This window comes from Portunus trituberculatus, chromosome 45 (assembly GCF_017591435.1).
Source record: "Portunus trituberculatus isolate SZX2019 chromosome 45, ASM1759143v1, whole genome shotgun sequence".
NCBI classification, from domain to species: Eukaryota; Metazoa; Arthropoda; class Malacostraca; order Decapoda; family Portunidae; genus Portunus; species Portunus trituberculatus.
The window spans coordinates 13,267,342-13,287,336 of NC_059299.1; the positions used below are offsets into that span (position 1 = coordinate 13,267,342).

General features: G+C 38.3%; 1 protein-coding gene across 5 annotated transcripts in view; it reads left to right on the forward strand.

The window, feature by feature from the left end:
• LOC123519613 (6-phosphofructo-2-kinase/fructose-2,6-bisphosphatase-like) overlaps positions 1–19,995 on the forward strand; it is a 40,058-nt gene that overhangs the window by 558 nt on the left and 19,505 nt on the right. For 2 of the 5 annotated variants that reach the window (XM_045281039.1, XM_045281041.1), the window contains exons 2-7: positions 11,496–11,671; positions 14,427–14,552; positions 14,843–15,006; positions 16,183–16,317; positions 18,110–18,187; positions 19,811–19,964. In XM_045281039.1, coding sequence (XP_045136974.1) covers positions 11,496–11,671; positions 14,427–14,552; positions 14,843–15,006; positions 16,183–16,317; positions 18,110–18,187; positions 19,811–19,964 — 833 coding nt within the window. Of the gene's footprint in view, positions 1–10,016; positions 10,162–11,495; positions 11,672–14,426; positions 14,553–14,842; positions 15,007–16,182; positions 16,318–18,109; positions 18,188–19,810; positions 19,965–19,995 lie in introns of those variants that run through there. The other 3 variants (XM_045281043.1, XM_045281044.1, XM_045281042.1) reach the window with 2 other exon arrangements.

A 19,995-nucleotide genomic window follows, 5' to 3' on the forward strand; every position in this document is an offset into this window, starting at 1 on the left:
GCTGAGCCCGTTATCACCGTGAGAGGTTTTTGTGGTGGCCCTGGTGGGACTCGCGGAATTTTTCACCTGCTATCGTGCACGTGCCTCTACTTCTTCCTTGAAGCTGTGGAATAATAGAAATTCTTCTTGTTATCCCTTTTATTATAAAGAAGATAAAATAGACAGCAGAGGTGTGAGAGGAAATACCAACAGCACTACAAACAGGTTGACATTTTCTTCCACCTTCTGAAAGTAGTGTCCTCAACTATGCAAGTGACCTTGAGAACAGCAGCTTGAATTTCGACACGTGACCTAGATGATGCATTCTCTTTAGGGGATTTTCCGACTATCTGATTAGACCCTTATGCTCTGCCCGCGGTCACTGCGTGACACACTCACTACACTTACTCAGGTGATCTTGGAGCCACTCTTGCTGTCACTCTGTTCATCGGGGGCGGTATAATAAAATGCTTTGTATTAAGACGATTTTTCCCATTATGGACAGATTTTATAAAGACCTCGAAATTTTTTGGGAGAACGTTGTGCTGGGTGTGTTCACCTTGAGCGCGCAGTATGTTATTAAATGCCTCTCTACACTGTTGTAGGGAAACTCATGATATCCAGTTCCGGGGACGCATCGCAGACCAGGGGAGGCTGGACGTCTTATCTTGTCAGTTTTCAGGGGTGTTTTTATAATGGCACTGTCAGTTTGACGGATTCCACACCATCAGTGATAAAAACATCCAGGAAAAATCGACAAAAATGATAACTGCGACCTCTAAATATGGCCCAAAGGTGATTTAAAATACGTGATAAAAAATTTGAAGGTCAGTGATAGGAGAGAACCTGGCTGAGTTGACACGATCTCCATTAGTACAGGCCAACATGGTTGTTTTGTCAATGTTTTCATACCGGCAATAATCACAATGATGATAGTAATGGCAGATAATAGATTGTGAAAATCAACATTTTCCTGGCATACTAAAAAGAAAAAAAAATTGTTCCAGAAAACAGAATACCTCAGATATTATAAACACAAGGTCAATAAATATTTAAATACCCAACAAATGGAGGCAATGAATGAATAATCGAGCTTGAAGTGTTAAGTCGAAGAATACACAATAGTGATCGTATTTTTGTATAATTTTCCACATGCAAATGACTCAATCGCCTACACATTTGTAGCATTCCAGCTCAGATACAAAGTAAATAGAATGACCACGGTGTCTATCAAGTCACTAACGTTAATGATCCATAACTTGAACATTGTTCTGAGCACGGCTGAGGAGTCGGATTTTCAAAAGTCTGACTCCGACTCCGACTCCGACTCCAGGAAATTTAAATGTTGCGACTCCGACTCCGACTCCAGGAAATTTAAATGTTGCGACTCCGACTCCAGGAAATTTAAATGTTGCGACTCCGACTCCGACTCCAGGAAATTTAAATGTTGCGACTCCGACTCCGACTCCAGGAAATTTAAATGTTGCGACTCCGACTCCGACTCCAGGAAATTTAAATGTTGCGACTCCGACTCCGACTCCAGGAAATTTAAATGTTGCGACTCCGACTCCAGGAAATTTAAATGTTGCGACTCCGACTCCGACTCCAGGAAATTTAAAGGTTGCGACTCCGACTCCGTTTTTTTTTTTTTTTTTTTTTCCAGTACATTTTTTTTTTTTTTTTTTTACATGAGGGATGGTGGCCAAGGGAAAAGATTAAGCAGAAAGCCCGCTAGTTGCCACACCCAAAAAAGACGAAAGTTAAGAGAATCAATACTTACATGTTTTCGAGTCAATCCATAATAAAAGTGTACTTGACGGTTATATAATTATCATAAATTGATAAAAATTATCTTTATATGTAGTGCTTGATTGGACACATCCTCCACAAAGTCAATTTCTCCCAATTTGTAGGAATCTTCAATCTCCATGAAGTGGAATCTTTACTCGAAAATTTATCACATAAAGGAGTCTGAGTTGCTCATATTTTTACCGACTCCGACTCCGACTCTGACTCCAATTCCGACTCCGACTCCGACTCCGGCCAAAAGTAGCCGACTCTTCGACTCCCCGACTCGGACACCGATTCCGACTCGACTCCACACCCCTGGTTCTGAGGAACATTAAAACTACAGGGACTTGAAGGTTTCAAATGCCCCATCACCCCTTATGGTAAATCTTGTCTTTCGAATTAATACTCTAAACTATTTTAATAAGTTAATTGGTTAATCAAGCGAGAGAAGAAAACTTTCTATTGAATATAGCAGTGGTTTGAAGAATGTATACAAGTTATTAATGAATCAATGGTCATTCTTAGAAATGTGGGGAAAATACGTAACATTAGCGAGACAATGAATGGAGAGAAATTATTGAGACAACAGACGTAAAGTTAGTTTACAAACTCGCCGGCGAGGAGGTGAGGTGAGGCAGGGTGAGGGGAGATGAGGTAGGAGGCGCAAGTCTTGTTGAGTAGGTTAATGAAGCAATTTTATGATAAATGTTTGAGGTATATAATAAAGTTCACCTATGAGCCTGTCGCAAAACATTGTGTATGGTTTGTGTGAATTATTTTGAAGGTGAAGTGATTGGTTAACGATGTGTGATGCAACACTACAAAGAACGGTTCATCAAAATTATACAACAATTGACTGCAAGTTCTCGGAGACCTGTCAGCCATCCACGATATCAGGAGGCATCAAGTCAGGAAGCATAAAGTGTATGACAATGTTTACTGCGTCACCTCAGATGACTTGGTATCCATGAGAGAGAGAGAGAGAGAGAGAGAGAGAGAGAGAGAGAGAGAGAGAGAGTGAGTCTGATAAAATCATTCTATATTCACTTTACGTTATCACTACATGTACAAGTGTAAGAACTTTCAGTGATAGAGATTACAACGTTCACCATTCCTTATCACTGACAGCAATCGTAGTGTGGCTGGTCACGTGGACAGCGACAGTGTTTGCTGTACGTGAAACGAATGTACGTCCTTAGTTTTTATTCCAAGTACACAGTATTAAACATTGATACATTAGACAAATAAAAGTTGAATTTACGTAGTATTTCAGATTGCAGTATGTTTCGAGATAAAAGAAACATTTTTCATTTAATATTCTTAATTTTCAAATTTATTTATTTTCTTATTAGCCATTGTGTCTTAACTTCCATGTATTTTGTATATAGTGATGCATTATTACCATTATTATTATTAGACAACTTTCTTTGGAACAATTTACTATATTCAGAACGTAATTGACAATGACAAGTCTTGGAGCGTGTGTGGCTTCTTGGATACAGAAGCATTGTAACCGTTCCTCTCTTCACAGCACGGGTTTATTTCGACGTAACGGGAGTTGACATGTCACCTCACGTGGGGTTGAAAGTAAAAGAGACAGGTAGTACATGTCACAGACAATGCATTAACTGGGACAACTGTAAAATCGAAAAGAAGCAAGCATGGTTATATCACTGTTCATCTTGTTAGATTAGGTTAGGTTAGGATATCTTGAAAAATAATGATTTACATCTGTTATGAAAAAAAATCTGGAACCGTATTGATAAACGTTTTGCTCTCTCAACAACGGCTATTTTGAAAAGCCACACGAGTGATTAACCGGGTTCTCGAGTGTATCTCTCCTATTTATAATCTGAAAATTTTGTCAGTCTGTCACTAAAACCGAAGAAACACTTAGAAAAAAAAAAAATGTCACTGCAACTCGAGATTTGGACAGAATGTTTCAGAGCACGCAAAACACGCCTCGATGATGAGCCAGGAGTTCCATTCCCATGTAAGTGTTGGACGGGGTTTTCCAAGCTTTTGCTCTGTTCCAGGATAAATATTACCGAAATGAAAAGTTTAGGGAATTGCGTCTTCACTCTGTTAACTATCGTACCTATGAAAAACTTTTTTTTCACTATTGGCGTAAATATATATATATATATATATATATATATATATATATATATATATATATATATATATATATATATATATATATAATGTGATAAGGGGGTGAACGGACGGGCCCATTTCTCAGGGGCAGCACAAGTGAGGCTACTGAGAATATTGATGTTCACACCATTATTTTAAACCTTGCAAAGATTAAGGAGCGCAAAATATTGATTTAAAGTTCATGTATGCATAGCATAATATATGTATACATGATAAACAAGTATATTATACCAAATCTCACATATTTATTTTTTCGGGGACGGCATTTTCAGGTGTCGTCTCATGTAAATTTGTCTTAATACGCCACTGGTTTTCACATAACGAGTTATTAAAAAAAAAAAACGATTAGCCTGGTTCTCACGAGTGTTCTCCCCTGTAATGATGCAGATTCCTTGGCTACTATTTGATATAACTTTCCTTAATTACTAATCATTGTGAAATCTCTCTACTTGTCCGACAGTCAGATCCAATCTTTAAACTGGATAGAAAGTGGAAGTGTTTCTTTTCTTCTTCGTCTCCTCACTTTCTTGTAGATGGTTATAAAGATTTCATATATTACTTTTTTGTTGATTGTTTTCCATCGCTAGGAAAGGGTTTAACAGCTTAAACTATCATAAAAATAATGTCAGTGTTCTTGAAAGCGCTAGTTGAACTTAAACATCTTTTATTTATAGTGGCAAGAAACTTAGGGTCAAGGAGGTCCTGTGTTTCGAAGTTACATGTGGTCAAGGAAGTCTAGCCGACAAGAGGGCAAGTACTGTGTTGCTAAGATGCTGGCGATGACCTTGACAAGCTGGCTAGCTGGTGTATGAAGCTTGATGAGTTGTTTTGTTTGTATGTTTACTGGTTCATTGCATACCATAGGCACTCGTGAACAACATTACAGCCAGGAACTCAAAGGTACTATAAAGATTACGACGTAACCGTTCACGATTTTAAAGCAGAAAAAGAGAGATCTAGCGTATTGATTTGCTCATAGAAATTCAAAGTTCTGTCTGGGGAGAGAGGAGCACCTCACGATCACGAGTACAGCACATGAGAGAGAGAGAGAGAGAGAGAGAGAGAGAGAGAGAGAGAGAGAGAGAGAGAGCATCGTCTGGCGTTTGTCGTAATATTTCAATCATTGGTGCAACAGTAGTGCTGGAGACCTAGCAACGAGTGTCAAGTACTGCTGCTGCGTACCCTGCTGTCTTCAAGGTCAGTGAGCACGAGGGGGTCGCATGGGTGACGAAGGTATGGCATTGAGAAACCGGGGATATTTTTTTCTGTATGTGTGTTGGGGGTGAGTGACCTTGAGAGAGGGGTGCTAGAACATTGTTTTGTACTCTGCTGCGCATTAGTACACATTGAAGGAGGTTGGAGTAAGAATGATGGTGAGACACATCAAGGGAAAGTTAAGCTTAGCATGCAGTGAATAGATGGAGGAGTGTTGAAGGTAGGTACACAGTGAAATGTTTTGATATTAACATGTATATTTATTATATCATTGTTGCACATTTCATCATGGTAAGCAACATTTAGGCCACGGAGAGAGAGAGAGAGAGAGAGAGAGAGAGAGAGAGAGAAATTTCATCACGTTTTTTTTTGTAGCATGTACTGGACTCTTGACCGCGCATGATGGCTTGCGCCTTTGGTAAGACTGGGACTTTAATCGTTCACACACCATACACATACTCACCATGTCATCCATCCTCTTGTTCAGGGAGCTATGACATTATTTTTCGCTCATTGACAGATAATTGTCAGCGTCTTGAGCGCGCAGGTTAGAAATTTTGTTGGAGCATGTCTCCAATGGATATAATGATTAACGGTACCGTTGATTTAACATTAATGGTACTGTAGATTACGAGTAGAATGTGTAATGTGTCCTTCAGGGAGGGTCTGAGCCTTCACGCTTCTAGTACGTGTATATACATCATGCAACTAACGCATGTCCTCTACCCAGCATACTTGGTAGTCAGAGAACTAACCCTAAAACACATTGCATAACAAGAAAGGAGACGTATGGTGTGTCAAGGATCCGTGTTACCAGATGTTCCGCATTCTTTTACGGCCAATTTTCGAGGGTTGCAGTTTGGATCCTCATGTTTTTTTTTTTTTTTTGCTTTTTTCTCCTATTGATGGTGAAAGCCTTGTTAACCCATCGCTAGAATCTTGAAAACAAGTGAAATCCCCATAAACTTCTAAGAGATTAGTCTATATTGAGAAGAAAAGTAGAGATAAAAACTCGAAAACTTTGAGTATTGGGCCCTTTATGGAATAGTTCATTTGTAGCATTGACTTAAGGTGGGTTCACATGTCAACATGTGACTGAAATTGCAATTGCAAGTCACTAGAAATATCGACTGAGTCCTTCTAGTCGGAACACGTTCACACACAGGGACTGGGAAGTATCAGTTGGTTGGCGGGAAGTGAATGTAAGCAAACAACTACCCTACAAGATGTCTTCCTCTGGTGACGATGATGATTGAGATCAAATTAAATCATCACAAGTATTCAATCCTGACCTCTAACAACGTCCTGCATGGAGGAAAGCAGTCATCGAGGAATGGCAGCTATCTCATCGAAGCGTAAAGCGTAAACTTTACTCTTTAAGCTTTTTGCTGTAGAATTAACTTTTAGGATCCCAGATGTGCTCTTTTTCCCTCACCAACTCCAAAATCTTCTCTACATGGACACCACATTTTCAAACCTTTCTCCGTGACGTCACAACGTAAACAAAGTCGCAAATCGACTGAACAAGACCAACATATTAGTCTAGTTTTGCGCCTGGTTTTTCCTGTCGGAAACTCTACTGGCTTGCAATTTCAGTCGCATGTTGACAAGTGTGAACCCGCCATTATATCAGAATATTTTCGCAGTCGTTGAAATTACTACTTGCTTGTATAATGGGTGACTGCACAGACAAGCACTGGTCACCCAACTTGATATTTCTCAGTCGGATAGGGAAACAAGGAGGAAAAGAAGTGAACAGCACTACAGTTTTTGTGCTCAACAAGGTAAAAGAGAAAATATACCGGATTACTTCTCGAATAATGCTGTTGTGTCTACTTCCCTATGTGCCTGTGTGTGTGTGTGTGTGTGTGTGTGTGTGTGTGTGTGTGTGTGTGTGTGTGTGTGTGTATTTACCTAGTTGTATTTACCTAGTTGTAGTTTTTCAGGGCCTGGGCTTTATGCTCGTGTGGCCCCGTCTCCATATCTACACTTATCCAATTTTTCTTTAGAACTATGCACACTCTTTGCTGACACCACTTCTTCACTCAAACTGTTCCAAGTCTCAATACATCTTTGTGGGAAACTATATTTTTTAACATCTCTCAGACATCTTCCCTTTCTCAGCATTTTACTATGCGATCTTGTGCTTCGAATGTCATATTCTTCTCTCAGGATCAGTTTCTCATTATCCACTTGGTCCATTCCGTTGATCAATTTATAAACTTGTATCAGATCCCCTCTCTCCCTTCTCTGTTCCAGGGTTGGTAGATCCATAGCCTTTAGTCTCTTCTCATGTCATCCCTTCAAATTCTGGAACCATTCTTGTAGCCATTTTTTGTAGTCTCTCCAAGTTCCTTATGTGTTTCTTTTTATGAGGGGTCCACACTACTCCTGCATATTCCAATCTGGGTCTTATTGTAGTACTTATCTATTTCTTTATCATTTCTTTGTCCATGTAGTGAAATGCTAATCCAATATTCCTTAGTGTATGTGTGTGTGTGTGTGTTTCACTGTTTGTTTGTTTGATCTGCTGCAGTCTCTGACGAGACAGCCAGACGTTACCCTACGGAGCGAGCTCAGAGCTCATTATTTCCAATCTTTGGATAGGCCTGAGACCAGGCACACACCACACACCGGGACAACAAGGTCACAACTCCTCGATTTACATCCCGTACCTACTCACTGCTAGGTGAACAGGGGCTACACGTGAAAGGAGACACACCCAAATATCTCCACCCAGGCGGGGAATCGAACCCCGGTCCTCTGGCTTGTGAAGCCAGCGCTCTAACCACTGAGCTACCGGGCGTGTGTAATTAGGTGTGTGTGTGTGTGTGTGTCCGCTGGCCTTGGATTTTACATTACTATTCCGAAACCCGAAACTGAAATTATGCAAAGATAAATGTCACGCCGCGGTGCGATATGTAGTGAATCTATGATGTTACATTTTCTATTCTTGTATTATGATATGAGATTTAGAATAGGCTATTAATGTACGTATAATGTTTTCAGTATCTACCAGAGACCAGCACACCGAATTCCACTCAAGGTTGTTCACTTTCTTGCTTTATCATGATGTTACACAGAGGATATTAATGTTAAAGTTATTTGTGTGTATTATTAGACTCATGACTTCGTGGCCGTATGAGGGAGTAGGGAAGTGCAGGGTCCTCTTCCTCCTAGGAAGGGGTGGGGCCAACCTTACGGGGAAAGTGATGACGTAAGTCGAGATTTCGTAAGACTACTAGTATTGCAATATACATCTCCGAGTTTCCATAATGTATCGTCAAGAACCTTATAGACACTTTCCTTTCCCCGAGGAAGCTTAGCGGCAGAACTGGAAGGAGGAAGGTTAAGAACAGGATGAGATAATGACAGGATAAGCTAGGCCCGTATTTTGAAAGGGTTTGGGCTGCCATTAGGACTTTTGTCGCCGACTTTGATGATGATAAACCCTGTTCTCATGATTGTCTTTCACCATTGGTCATGCGGAGTATTTGTTATGCTATCTCTGGAATCATGAACATCTCCCTCAGAACCACAGGAACTTCCATGCTGCTACCCCAGGAATAACAGAGCATTAGAGCACCCGCGAACACTCAGACAGCCCATCATAACACGCATTACATCACGAGAGAATGTGTAATACATGGGTATGTTTGAGATTGGACCCAAACTTTCAGTATGATATTACAACACTATCATTGGTCTAGCTCTGATATGTCTTTCTGAAAGGCATGTAACTTGTCTTTTTTACTCTATGAGCAAACCAGTCTTCCATGGCAGCTATGGTGTCAAAGGTTCAGTAGGTGCAGCTCTGCTCTTCCATTTTTTGTACAATTGCATTGTGTAACTTCTGTGATATAGTACATATGTAAATGATAAATAGACAATGAATATAGTTTTGACGTGAATGTTATAATATCTGTCAAGATGAATTGTTATACTTACATCTATATATTATAAGCCGGTAAAGAAACGTGTCAAATATTTAAGAGTTGGCAAGAAAAATTTCTGAACTTAATTGTAGTTATACAGTAGCCAAGTATATCATGTATGACTATATTTAGCAGATGATTTGGACGGACATGAGTAAGAAATGTATTTTCTACGTCATAATGACAATAAAAAGAACTCGACTCATCGTGATCAGGTCATGGTGAACGCAACACTCACCTAACCTGACTGAGGCCCCGATGAGGCGGTGACCTCGACCTCACATTTTACTTGTATTACTGGCGCAGCAGGTTCAAGGAGGGGGAAGTATGTTAATATATGATTATACTTATAGATAATATGTAGGAATATTTGTTGTAGTATTCTAACAGCAACAATATTATTATTATTATTATTATTATTATTATTATTATTATTATTATTATTATTATTATTATTATTAAATCATTATTATCATTTTGTCAATTGTGCACATATAATATAGAAATACCATATTAATGAGTATCATACTTTTGCATTATTATTTTTTATTCATGCTCGTAAGCTCTGCGTCGAATTAATTCATGAATACAAAATACAGTAGTATAATGTACTATAATACCTAGTATTAGCATTAGTAATAGTAGTAGTAGCGGTAGGTAAGTAGGTAATAGTAGTAGTAGTGATAGTAGAAGACTAGAAAGTACCCAGTAATAGTAGTAGTAGTAGTAGTAGTAGTAGTAGTAGAAGACTAGGAAGTACCCAGTAGTAGTAGTTGTAGTATGTAGTAGTAGATGTGGTGGTGGGGGGGTGGTGGTAGTAGTAGTAGTAGTAGTAGTAGTAGTAGTAGTAGCAGCAGTGGTAGTAGTAGTAGTAGTAATAGTAGTATAACAGTCATTGGTCTGGAAACAAGAAGATTGAGTCTTATGAAAGTCTCCGTTGCAAAGACACACCTCACTCAGACCACCACCAGGTGTCAACAAACAGTCTCACCTGGTCGATTGCTGAGCCGCAGATTGCGCTGCTGCCTCGCACTGTGCGTGGTGATGGTGTCCTATGCCACCGCTGCAGCCACGGGTGAATAAGGTCAGGGGAGACTATTTATCACTTTGCAATCACTGAACTGTAGCAGAAGCTTGCCCGTCAGTAATGAGGCGGAGGTGCAACATTGGGGCAGGTCCAGCTGATAGTGTCTGGTTATTTGGCATTTACGTACTTCCTTACCGCAGACTTCCTTCTTTGTGACGTGCAGCGAAAGTACCGTAGAGCGGGGGAAGGTGGTTGGGGAGGGGGTGCTGTAAGGAGATAGCAATTAGAGTCTCGGTAAGTAGGTACTGTGTTATTTTGATAAAAGTTATCTGTTTATCATTTTCACAGCTGCCTGGGTATTTAGTTGGGTCAGTGGAGCAGGGAACCTTATACTCGCATATAAATGAACGTATTGTGGTGAGAATGTTGCCGGGATATGTTGGTCAGGGGTTCCTTGGCTATATCTTGAACTAGTAGTGCAATGATAGTTGATGAAGGCAGCAGAGTGATGGGGAATGTCTGTTGACAGTACAGTTATATTTTTTTGCACAGCCAGAAGAAATGCCATGTAATTAACTTTTTTTCTGTGTGGTACCCATATAATTGCAATTTCACTTTGTTTTTAGGATGAAGAAAATATTTTACCAAGAAAAAAATGTGAAAAAAAGCTATCAAAGCAGCATATATATTGTATAATGTGTTGATTAACAATGTATTGGTTAAAGATTGAGAAATGAATGCTTCAGTTAGGCAAACTCATGATCATCTTTATATTCTATTATTTTGAAATGTCACTTAACATGGATATCATCAAGTTTAAGTAAGAATTATGTATATGCAGTTATCTTATCTTGTTATAGTCCTTTCTTTATGCAGCTGATGATGATTTGCTCTATTCCTTGTTGGAACTTGAAAATTGATCTGAAGTTGGGGTACATTCACAGTGAGAAGTGCCTTTATGGTGGAATGAACATGTGTGAGGACATTTATGGCAACACAAATCCAGAATGTTACTAGTTATGCCTTAATTATCAAAGACCAAGTGATATGTGACAGTCAGCCTTGCCTGTCCTTGCATTGTGCTTTCATAGGCACTTATCTTTCATTAACATGTAGTCTTCCATTCTTACTGGTACATTAAGTTATCTTCAAAGTGTTTGTATTCATGTGTTTGTTATTGGTGAACTTACACATTCAAAGCAGGAAATGCAGTCCCCGATACCTAGTTTACCAAGATAAAAAAGTACGTACGTATGTGTTTCTGATAATAGCAACATATGTATATTCTTTATCCAGTAGTGTAGATTTACTATTGTTTTTCAAAAGGCCACAAGTTATATATTTTAGTATTTGGTAATTTATGACTTAACACTACCTCTCACCCTTGACAGACACAAACAACAAGAGATGGACATTCCAGACACCCCTGGGTGTGTGTGTGGTCGTGGAGGTCGAGCAGAGCAGAGGCAGGCCAATGGAGGCATGTGGCTTTCTGAGAGTGAAGGTGCAACGCCTTCCTCCTTGTCAACAAGTTTTCTCACCAAAAATAAGCCCTTCCCAATTAGAGGTATGCAGTTTTTTGGTGTGTGTGTGTGTGTGTGTGTGTGTGTGTGTGTGTGTGTATTTACATAGTTGTATATTACATGGTTCAACCAGGTCTCATAGTGACCTGTCTCCATATCTACATTTATCCAACTATTCTGTAAATTTGTGCAAACTTTTTACTGTGTGTGTGTGTGTGTGTGTGTGTGTGTGTGTGTGTGTGTGTGTGTGTGTGTGTATTTACTTAGTTGTATTTACCTAATTCTAACATACAGGAAAAGAGCTATGCTCGTGCTGTGCCGTCTCCATATCTATGCAAATCCAACATTTCTTTGAACTTATTGGTTGTTTTTGCTTCAATGACTCTTATCTAAACCATTCCACACCTCTTGATATCTCTTCTGCAGTTGTCCTTTCTTAATTTCTTTCCATGTCCTCTTGTGTCACTGTTGTCCCAGATTAATAAGTCTTCTCTAACTAATTTTTCCAGTCCATTCATTGCTTTGTACACTGCTATAAGATATCTTCTTTGTCTTCTGTTCTAAAATTGTAAGATGTACCATAGTATTCGTAGCCTTTCTTCATATGAATGTTCACCTAAACTTGGGGGAAGATTTGTTGCTGCCTTCTGTATTCTCTCTAGTTTCTTTATGTTTCTTTTTGTTTGGTGACCATAATGTAGCTATATATTCTAATTTTGGATGTATTAGAGTTGTTAAGTTTTTTTCTTTTATCATATCTTCATCTATAAGTGAATGCAACCTTTATATTTCTTAAAAGTTCATAGGCATTTCCTGTAATTCTATTTATTTGTTTTTCTGGTGACAAGTTATCCACAATGGTTACTCCTAAATCTTTTTCTTCAGACTTCTTAATTTCTTCATTCCCCATTGAGTAAACTCTCTTTGGCCTTCTTTTGCTCATTCCAAATTCTAATATGCTGCACTTTTTTGTATTAATTCCATTTCCCATGTGAGTGACCATTCGTCTATTTTATCCAAGTCTTGTTGTAGCACCTCACAGTCTTCTTTTCTATTCACCCTGTGTGTGTGTGTGTGTGCACGTGTGTGTATTTACTTAGTTGTATTGTGCAGGGTTTGAGCGGGGCTCATAGTGTCCTGTCTCCATGTCTCCATTTATTCAATTTTTCCTTAAAGTTATGCACATTATGTGCTGTAACAATTTCATTATTCAATGCATTCCATTGCTCCACCATTCTGTGTGGAAAACTGTATTTTCCAATATCCTTCACACACTGCCTCATCCTGATCTTCTTTACATGACCGCTTGTCCTTCCATCTTCTGTCACCAGCACCAGATCTTCCTTGTCTATCTTTTCAATGCTGTTGACTATCTTGTACATTGTTATTAGGTTTCGTTGTTCTCGTCTATCTTGTAAGGTTGGTAGTCCCATTTCCTTCAGCTGTTCTTCATATGTTAGGTCTTTTAGTTCCAACACTATCTTTGTGGCAATCTTCTGTATCCGTTCTAATCTTCTCATATCTTTTTTAGAGCTCGGAGACCACACCACAACTGCATATTCCAGCTTAGGATGTATCATGCTTGTGATGATTTTTTTCATTATATCGTTGTCCATGAATTGAAATGCCATTCTTATATTAGTCAACATTTTATATGATATTCCAAATATCTTGCTCATGTGTTTTACAGGGTTCAGATTTTCCTGTATAATCACTCCCAGATCTTTTTCCTCTTTAGTCTTCATTATTTGTTCCTTTCCCATCAAATAATTCCAAACTGGTCTTCTTTTGCTCTTTCTTAGTTCCATTACGTGACATTTCTTGGCATTGAACTCTAATTTCCACTTCTTACTCCATTCATAGTGTGTGTGTGTGTGTGTGTGTGTGTGTGTGTGTGTGTGTGTGTGTGATGGTATCATAATTTGTACTATAAGTCATCAGGTAAGATCTTTGTACCTCCAGTCACTGTGTGAGATCCAGCAAAACACAGAATTATTATAAAAAATCCATACTATTAGATGAGAACAAAGCTCTTTATAAGTAACAATCCAGAATCCAAGGTTCATTATACTGCATTACCCAGAGCTACCTTTATGGTGGCTATACATCAGTGTTTAAAGGAAAGCTGCAGGTATATTTTTTAATGAAAAGATATTAGATAAATGCATGTGGTAGCAGTATAATATGAACAAGATCACTTATAGCATAGATTTCATTTATCTATTGAGGTCATGATAAAGATAGCCCTTAAGTACTTGTAGGTGCTATATGAGACTCATTTGTCAGCTAAGGTGGCACTGTGTGGAGGTGACAGATCATACAGGCTCTGCTTGTTGTAATAAATCTCATCTGTTCAATTTTGTCCATTTTGTCAAGCAAGAATTTCTGTTGCCTTCTTAAAAATGTTCCCATACAGACGGCTCAGTTATCGATATTCTCGTATGGAAAATGGTGAGTGAGAAAACTATTTTTGTGTTTATTATCCAGCTTAATCACACAGTTTAATTAAAAAAAGTATATATGGTTCATTAGGCAGGTCTTCATATTTCAAGTGATTCAGAAGGTTGAGGCATGCATGTTTGGTATAAAATACAACCATTGTATATGATGCATAGTGGGATGAGGTGTTGCTGGTATTTAGAGAACAGATATAGTGAAGCACATGGATCCTGATTGTGACAATTGTAAGGTGTCAAATAATTCTAAATACTAATACTTATATCTGAATAATGTAAGATGATGTTAAGCATTTACATTGAATTGTTGAATTGTTGTCATGTGAAAATTTCTGTATTACAGGAGAACGTGCGAACTATGTGAACACACCACATGTGATAGTGATGGTGGGCCTTCCAGCCAGGGGCAAAACGTACATGGCCAAGAAACTCACACGATATCTCAATTGGATTGGAATCAAGACTAAAGGTTAGCTTTTAAAATGCAGAGCATTTTAAGATTTAGTATCTTGGTGAAATTAAGTCAGGCATTATTGTGTTCTCAAGAGTAATAAGGAAAGCAAAGTTGTTGCTCTGGCATGATGTCAAGTCATTCTTAATGCTTGTGTCTGGAGTCAACCAGTACTATATGGAGTTGCTGGTAGGTATGCACCGAAGGTGGTTCTGTGTTATCCTTTCTGTAGACAGATTTATGTAGTTATGGCGAGTTTTCTGGCTTTACTACTTTAGCATGGTTCATACTGTTTTCCTCTCCTTCAGTTTTCAACTTGGGGGAGTACCGACGTCGAGTTACCCAGATGTACAAAAACCATAACTTTTTCCGGAGTGACAACGAGGAGGCAATGGCCTTGCGGCAGAGGTGTGCTCTGGATGCCTTAGAAGATGTGTGCGAGTGGCTAGAAACTGAGAATGGAGAAGTAGCGGTGAGTAGTGATGTGTTGGTAAGGTTAGTATTAAGTTACCTTCAGAATGTACATGTGTGTGTCCTTACACTGCATGGAGAGCTTATCCACACCATACACATGTACGTTCTCTCATATTATGTTGTGTTTTTTGCACTTGGTGGAACGTAGTTGTGAAAAGATTTTGTGAGTCTGGTATACCTTACCGGGGCACTAATCAGCTCTTCCCATCAACTAGGTAAGCTCAATCCACCAACCAGTCTGGGAATAAACTGAAGAACTCCAATTATGCCACATTTTCCCTAACCAGAGACGCTTTCTTTACTTTTTGTCTCTTTTTTTTTTATTATTTTTTTTAAGGAGATATTTATGACTATTTCCTTCTTCCCTCTCTGTTGTGTTTGGTTGTATGGCTAGCATGACTGAGACAAATAGTGACAGTTCAGACGAGCAATGTAGACTGGTGTGATGATTGGGTGCTTTAGAGTAGCCTATTCAGGTTTAGAGAGCACATGTTTGGAGATGAAAGACTGACATCATCCCACTGTTCAGTGATGCCAGGGATAAGGTGAATGCTGCATTAGGACCACAGAGTTTCACTATTTCCTCAGCTGCTTTTTAATCAACATTTTTGGAATGTAAGAATTCTTATAAAAATTCAGATAAAATTGCAAATAACATGAAATACATATAATGAGTGCATGTAATGGGTAATTTTCACTCAGAGTGGCCCAGACAAACCACTACACATTCACACACACCTTGATGGAAAGAGATAGTCTTGTGAACCACCATACTGCATTTGAATAGATCACTGCTAGTCTATATTACAGAGTTATAGTAGAAAACTGTATGTTGATTTATATGATATTGGTTTCTTGATTAAAGTCTGGATCAGGCAGGTGTTACTGTGTTAACCCCTTCAGTACCATGATGCATTTTCATATTCATTTTGCTTCAGAAACTTATGTGGAAGATTAAGATAGTAAAGACTGTTTCCATTAATCTTTGACCTTCATAGACCCTTCATAATGGCAATAAAATGGTTTAATCATACACAAATATCATGGTAAAAATGTGTCTCAGTATGGAAGGGATTAAGTCAGTATGCCACATGATGTGTCAATATTCCATATCAGATAATCAGATGTGTACTTCTGTGATTCCTAATTGTAATTTGTTTTCTTCCTTCCACAGGTTTTTGATGCCACCAACACAACAATGCTCAGACGAAGACTGATATTTGATAAGGTTGTACGAGAAATGGAATACAAATTGTTCTATGTGGAGTCCATTTGTGATGATCCATCAATCATTGAGTCCAATATTAGGGTAAGTAATGGTCTGGTGCATTTACTGGTCAGAATACAAGATCACTAGTATTTACAGTGAGAAATTGGCAGAGCTCAGTATTTCTGCAAGCAGCAAATTATATCATTGCAAATATTATATGGTTTGCATTTGTGGTTGATATGAGGGAAAGTCATTGCAAATTTGCATCATGGAAGTAAGACTAAATTTGAACTATTCTGCAACTTTCCTGTCTGGGTGAGCCTGATGATGCTGCTGCTGGTTACCAAGCAGCATCAGAGTTGGCATATAATTCTTCCCACAGTCCTTTGTGTTTCCCCGCCCCAGCCGTTTGGTTAAGAAGTATTAGCCACACAACACTACAACAATCAGAGCTCAGCATTCTGGGTTTTTCTTGATTTTTCTTCATTTGAAGGTTAAAACTGCTGTTATTTTATATTTGTAGATCAGTGATGTACACTAACTACTACTACTACTTACCTAAAGAGAAAGAGAGGATAATGGTATTAAATGATTGCAGGATGTTAAGATACTTATGGCATGTGACCTGGGAAGACAGGGTGTTTAACAAAATGATGAGATGTTATGAATATGTTGAAGAGGTATAGATTGATATGGTATAAGTTGGTTAGGAAAAGAAAGATCTATATGTATACTTGAAAGAATGGTGAGTCAGTGGTAGTTAGAGTTGTGGGAAGACTGAAGATGACCCAGAAATTATTTGTGGTGAAAGACATGAAAAGATGAATATCAGAGATTTAGTCTCAGTGTTGTGGGTCTGTGTCACATGTTGGACATGTTGGCAGCTGTGGGATTAAGTTACTAAATGAGATTTAATCAAGCATTCATCATACCAGTTCACTCCTCACATATTCATTATGATGATATTTTAAAAGTGAATAAGATTTGACAGAAAATACAGCTTATTCTACTATTGATGTGTTGTTGAGGGTGAGGGAAGGCTTTTTACAATCCATAGGGATTACAATTGCAATATTCTTTTAGTCCATCTTGAAATATGAGGCCAGGTTCTGTTTGAATGCCTTAAATAAATTCTGTAACTTCAGGAGAGGTAGTCCTCTCATATTTTTGCCATTTTTCTCTGCATACCATGTTGCAGTTTGTTGTAAATATTCACTGATGTGTATACCTTTATATTTGAATGGAAGGGAAGGGAGGTTAATGCAAAATCTGCATGATTGATATATATGATTTTAGCAGGGACAGGACAGATATTCCAAGCTGCTAAGATATTTTGATGTAATATTGCTTAATTCAGTTATATTATCCCCCAGATGTATGAGAAGAATATATAAGAAATTATTTTTTTTATAAATTTAATGTCACAAAGTAGATACAATGTCAGTTCCAGTTTTAAGGGCTGTAGATTTAGTTGCATTGAGCTAGGCCTCTTGTCTTTTTCCTGTCAGCCTTTATTGTGTGTACGGGATGAAGTGCTGATGATGGTGCCAGATATGACTGTGATAGATCATGTGAAGATTATATGTATACCTTTTATGTTTTTAGATAATCTCTAATCTGCTGATGCATAATAGACAAGTAAATGCCCTGATTATTCAGTTACTTTCAGAATTTATCTAATTTTTTAACATCATTCTTGTAAGTATTCTCCCTGTGGAACTTCTTCCCTCCTTTTTTCTTCCTCCTCTCTTGAAAGTCTTGATGAAAAGAAAAGGGGAAGGAGGAGTGACAGAAAGACTGCTATGCAAATATATTTGATGCTGCTTGATGTGGAATATATGTTGGCAAGTAAAAATTCTATGAGATGGTTTAGCTAAGGTTATTTGTGCAGGATGTGAAGATCAACGGGCCTGACTACTTTCGAACTGACCCTGTATATAGTAGCACTCCAGGGCACCCTTGCTCTCAAGTTCGTATCTGTGACTTTAGTGTTGTCATATCTAGACACAGATATAAAAACCTAGCACTACCACTTTTCATCATCATGCACTTATGATGTGCCTTATGTTTTGAATACTGCATTATGTATTTTTGGATGTAGCATTTTCAGTATTATAATCAATAACAAATTCACTTTTAATAGAACACTTCTTGATCTGGTCAGTTGCGGGTATGGAAGAGGAATATACAGTGGACCCCACAATAATGAACTCTGTTTGTTCTAGTGAGACATTCTTTGACATATGTGTTCTTTATTTGGACCTGAGAATTTGCAGGAAAAATAATTTATTCCTTGGGAAAAAAATGGATAAAAATAAGAATTTTTATAGAATAAATAAGTTTTATTGGATTTAGGTAATACTAGTCATGGGAAATATCATCCAGTCTTTATATGTCAAAAGCAACCAAATAGTCCTTGACTGTAGCAACACCAGCACTATCAGCCTTACTGTGACAGACAGCATTGTGCTATCCTATGCAGGTATGATGTATGCAAGAGATGTGTTTTATTCACTGGGAACTTTTTTATGCACTGTAGATCATCCTAGCCTTTTTACAGATAAAAGCCTTGGTGATAGTCACCAGCACATTTTCTTTTCATAATCCTTCCTTCATCTCTTCTATTGTTTTGTTTCTCAATTTTACTGACTTCATGGTGTCCTGTGCTGCTGCCTTATTCTTCATTGTGGTAGCAAATTGCACCATTGGTCTTACTGTTTATGGTGCTCAACTGTGTGATGGTACAGCCATTACTTCATGGTAATTGCCTGTTTTTATCAGTTCCCTTCTTTCCTTAATTCATGGATAGTATAGAGGGTGATGGATAAGAAATTTGAGGAATACAGTGCATATGGCACCAGCTGTGGTTGTTGGGAAGGGGGAGTGATCTCAACTTCGATGGATGATGCATAGTTGTGACAGGACCGGGAGGGGGAAGTTTGTTTCAAAGCTTTTTTTGTTATTTATTAGGTGATCAGTAATTTTCCTAGGAAAACAATTCATTATTCAATTTGAGCGTAGTCCGTAATGTTTGTTAACGTGGGTCCCACTGTAGAGCCTTTGAAATTCTATATTTGCATGTACACATGCCTTTTTTTTCCTGTTGAGTATTAACAAGTAGGTATTAACAAAAAACTTGATGCATAGAAAAAACTAACTTGTACCTCAGAATAGTCACATATACATGTACAGTATTCACATAGTTAATTCCAGTATGTGTTTGTTCACATTGGAACATCTGGCAACTTGTCTGACCACAGATTCTCATTGGTCATTTTATATGGAAGAGTTGCCATGTGTCACTTTATGAAAGAAAAAGCAAACTAGACCTGTGACATGGTTATTTTGGATAACTGTACCTTAAGCTAGAGGCACATATTAACATCTCGTGTAGCCTTAGAGTGTTGAGATAATGTCCAGAAAGACACTTCCCTGGTATGAATACCAGGGAAATTGTTCTTAAATCAGTTACCTTTTACTAAAATTTGATGGAACAGCTCATAACCAAATAGTGCATTGGTTTCAAGTGACATCATTGCATAGAGATGTTAAAGTTGTTAGTATTCACTTTTGAAAACTTCACTGGTTTCAGGAGGTCAAGGTGAGCAGCCCTGACTACAGTGACATGACAGCCGAGGATGCACTCACTGATTTCCTGCAGCGGATTCAGCATTATGTGAATCAGTATCAACCTCTGGATGAAGTTGCCGAGGATCATCTCTCCTTTATGAAGATCTATAATACAGGTCTGTTGCTTCTGCTTTGTGGTGTATGGAA